General features: G+C 22.4%; 1 protein-coding gene across 1 annotated transcript; it reads left to right on the top strand.

The window, feature by feature from the left end:
• Nucleotides 1-1,941: 1,941 nt before the first annotated feature.
• On the top strand, nucleotides 1,942-3,399 carry PGO_002325 (variable surface protein; the record flags this gene model as incomplete). The annotated part of the gene is made up of 3 exons (XM_028691111.1): nucleotides 1,942-2,043; nucleotides 2,214-2,972; nucleotides 3,253-3,399. The coding sequence occupies 3 exons, from the start codon at nucleotides 1,942-1,944 to the stop codon at nucleotides 3,397-3,399; spliced, it is 1,008 nt and encodes a 335-aa protein (XP_028546912.1).
• Nucleotides 3,400-3,864: the final 465 nt, after the last annotated feature.

Raw genomic sequence — 3,864 nt, 5'->3', positions numbered from 1 at the left:
ACAATAATTCAATATAAGTAGACCTTTCGTTCAATATAATAGTATTAACAATTTAGATTAACTACTAAAATTAGCAACATGATAGGAGCCTCTAAATTTTAGTATTCATTGCATCCCTGTAGCACATTTTTTGGTTTTCTTAAAAGTTTAGAATAAGTAAAACTCAATGCATACAAACAAAATGTAGTGCATAATATTCATAACATTATAATGGCCAAAATAATTGACTCATTTTAAGAATGTAAAAAATTTTATGAGCTAAGTTATTGGATTATTTTAAGACCAAAAAAATATTAATATTTTACAAGTCATAAAAGTAGTCCATTAAAAATGAATACTTCTTAAACGTTATCACTATTTGTGTGAAAATTATGGGAGTTCTATGGGTTAATAAAATTATAAGGAAAAATCATAATGTCTAAGAAATCATATACGTTTATAGATCGATTGTTGTATAATTTTACATATATAATAAACGTATTTTCATGTTCTTTATTTATATATTGTACATATTAAACTATATTTTTTTTCTTTTTTCTTTATTTTTTGCTTAAATTATTCATTTTTATTTGAAATGCTATTTTTTCTAATTAACTATATTACTCAATTGTTTGTCGCTAAAGTATTTCCATTTAATTAAATAACATATTAAGTGTTACCTCATTTAGAGTGTGTTTAATAATAAATATACAAGATTTTGTTACTTTCGTTTTTTATAATGTTACAAATATGATTACAAAAATATAGAAAATCTTACATTTATAGTATCATTTTGTCGGCTAAGCATAAAAAAAGTGCATATAACTCTTTATCATGTAGTATTATAATATATGCATAAAATTGACAAGAAACAAAAATTAATTATATTAAAATTATAGTCAAATTAATAATTCATTTAATAAATTTATTTCCTTAGGTGTAACAGCCCTTTTCCTATTTAAGTATCAATATTACAAGTAAACCTTAAGAAGGAAGAAGTATTATTTAGATAGCATTTTACATATTATTTTAACAATTGAAAAAAAAGTAAAATATATGAACTTATATAATCATTTTAAACCTGTGAGTATACTAAAAAGGAAATTATTTTATATTGCATAAATATCAAATGGGTCCTTGAAAACATGCAATATGAAACTGAAATCTTATTTTATTCTATTTTTAAAAAATGTGAATTTATTTTTTCGTTACATCTGAAGTCAAAATTTTTAAATTTTAATTTTATCAGAAATTCGTCAACATATTATAAAATAACGAATACAACACTACAATAATCTTTTGGGTTGATTTTTTTGAGTATTTTGCCACATTTATTGTTATAAAATAACATGTTTTCAAAATTTATATATCTAATTAATTATTATTTTTTTAATTAAAATTATGTTTAAGTCGATAAATCGTTCTTGTAGAATAACTTTTGTGGAAAATTGATTTTTTTTAGTAAAAATAATAAAATCTGTGTTCCGTTATTAATTTAATACATAGAGATCTATGTTATATAACATTTTATTTACTTTCACAAGTTATATGTAATTTCATGTTTTTTCTGAAAATGAATAAGGTTTTTTTTTTTTTTTTCAAAACAGCATAGTTTAAAAATGTCTTTATAAACTTAGCACTAAAACTGTTAATTTACACACTTTGATAATACTTAATCCTTTGAAAAAATTATTTTAAATATTCATTTTAAAGTTCTTAATAGTTTTTTCCTTTTTTGCTTTTTATAAATGATTTTGTTAAAATATTTCTAAAATAGTTTTTTATTTGGTTTCTTTTATAGTTTTTTCACTTACACTATGTACATAGTTACGATTATTTGACTTCACAAAATTCTGAAAACAACAAATCAAAGTAATTTTCAAAATCTGATTATATAATTTATTATTTGTATTTTAATGCTCATTTCATATCTATAATAATATAGAAAATTTTAAGACATTAATGAAGAACACTGTGAAGAATATTGTAAAATCTCTCATTTTACTTGAAGTTGCCATCCCATTCATACTTTTAACGTGGAAAAATCAGGCTTATAATGATTTGGTATATAATAATGATAATAAAAATGATATCTGTTCTTCTCTGTTTTTTTTTTTTTTTCTTTACACTTTATGCTTTTACTTGATAAAAAAACACTTCTTTATCGTAGAAATAGATTGATCTATTTGTCCTTTTAAATAATAAAAACTTATGTTTTTCTTTTTATTTTTTAGGACATATGTGTTACAGGATTAAATATAAATGTTTATTCAATTAGAGAATATATTATAAGAACTCAAAGATTATTAGCAAGAGGTGCAAAAAGAAGGGATTCAATAATTGCAGGTTCAACTGGGAGTTTATTATCGAATTACCAAAGTGAGAATGGAGAAGCATTAGAGTATGATCACCAGTCGTCACAATATGGTGAAGAAAATTATTATAATCAGTCATCACGACATGATTTAGAAAACTATTGTGACCAGTCATCACGACATGATTTAGAAAATTATAGTGACCGGTCATCACGACATGATATATTAGGTTATGATGATCTACCATCCCAATACGATGTAGAAGATTATGATTACATAATAAAAGATTCGAAAGTAAGTATCAATTCAAAATACGGATCATCATCAAGGAATGATGAATTATTTAAAGGACAAGGAGAAGATAACAGTCTTAAAAAAAAAAGAAAACCCTCTAGTGTAATTGAAAAGGATGGAAACTATAGAGAGAATGAAATATTTGATTCATTGAGTTCTTTTGACAAATATGAAGAATATTATCCAGTGGATAAAAGAACTATGAAAAATCTTTTAAGTCAAAATCCAGCTACAAATGTAATTGTAGAACGAGGCTTAGCAGCAGCATTACCAATAGCTGTGGCATTAATGGCTTTATATCCCCCTCTTATATTTTGTCTTTTTGGTGGTTACACTTATGTAACGATACGATGTATTCATAAAAGCATAAATAAAAATAATCATGTAAAAAAATCAGACTTAAAAAGCATAGCATATTAATTTAATTTTTAAGAAAGTTTACAAATAAAATTATAACATTTTAAATCCATGACACGCAGTATTATATCATAAAAAAAAAAAAATAGTGCACTCTATACTGAATGCTTGATTTTCACAATATAGCAAAGAGCATACATATTGTGCACTGTTTTGATGTAGATCATTTGTAAATATATTTAATTAGTTTTACTAGGATTTTAATGTTTTTTTTTTGTTACTCTCTTAATTTAAGTATATTTTTAAGTTGAATTTAATAATTAGATTTAATATATTAAAATACAAATGCATAGTTTTGAATTACTTAAAACCTTTTTACCTTAAATATATTTTAAAAATAACAAATTCCTATATATATCTGTATATCTATGTTTTATTAAGAATATGTGCATGAACACTGTTTTTAACGAGCAAAATAACAATTCTTAGAATTAAATTTAATATATTGGTTAAATAACGATATTAGGTGTTAAAAATGTTAAATTCGTTTTTAATTTCTTGAGTAAAAATTTAGTTTGATTTATTTGTCTAGTTCAAAATGTATGTGTATCTTTATTCTTATTACATCTGTTTTTTAGCTCTATGTTTATTTTAAGAGTTATATATATATATATATATATGCACATTCCTATATTTTGGTATAAATATATATCATTCTATTCGAGTTGAGTCCTCATATTTTTATTTATAATATAAATTATAATAATTTTTACATTTCATCATTATTTAAAGTTCACAATAAAACATTAAAAACCTTTAAATATCCGTACGACATTTTGTATACTTATATTATTAGGGTACATATAATTGTAACCCCTAAACGTTTTTAACAAAAACAATAAATCAACCGCAGTTATAA

Source organism: Plasmodium gonderi (assembly GCF_002157705.1).
Source record: "Plasmodium gonderi DNA, contig: Pgo-contig_246, whole genome shotgun sequence".
In the NCBI taxonomy this organism is placed as follows: Eukaryota; Apicomplexa; class Aconoidasida; order Haemosporida; family Plasmodiidae; genus Plasmodium; species Plasmodium gonderi.
This window is presented reverse-complemented; position numbering and strand designations above follow the sequence as displayed.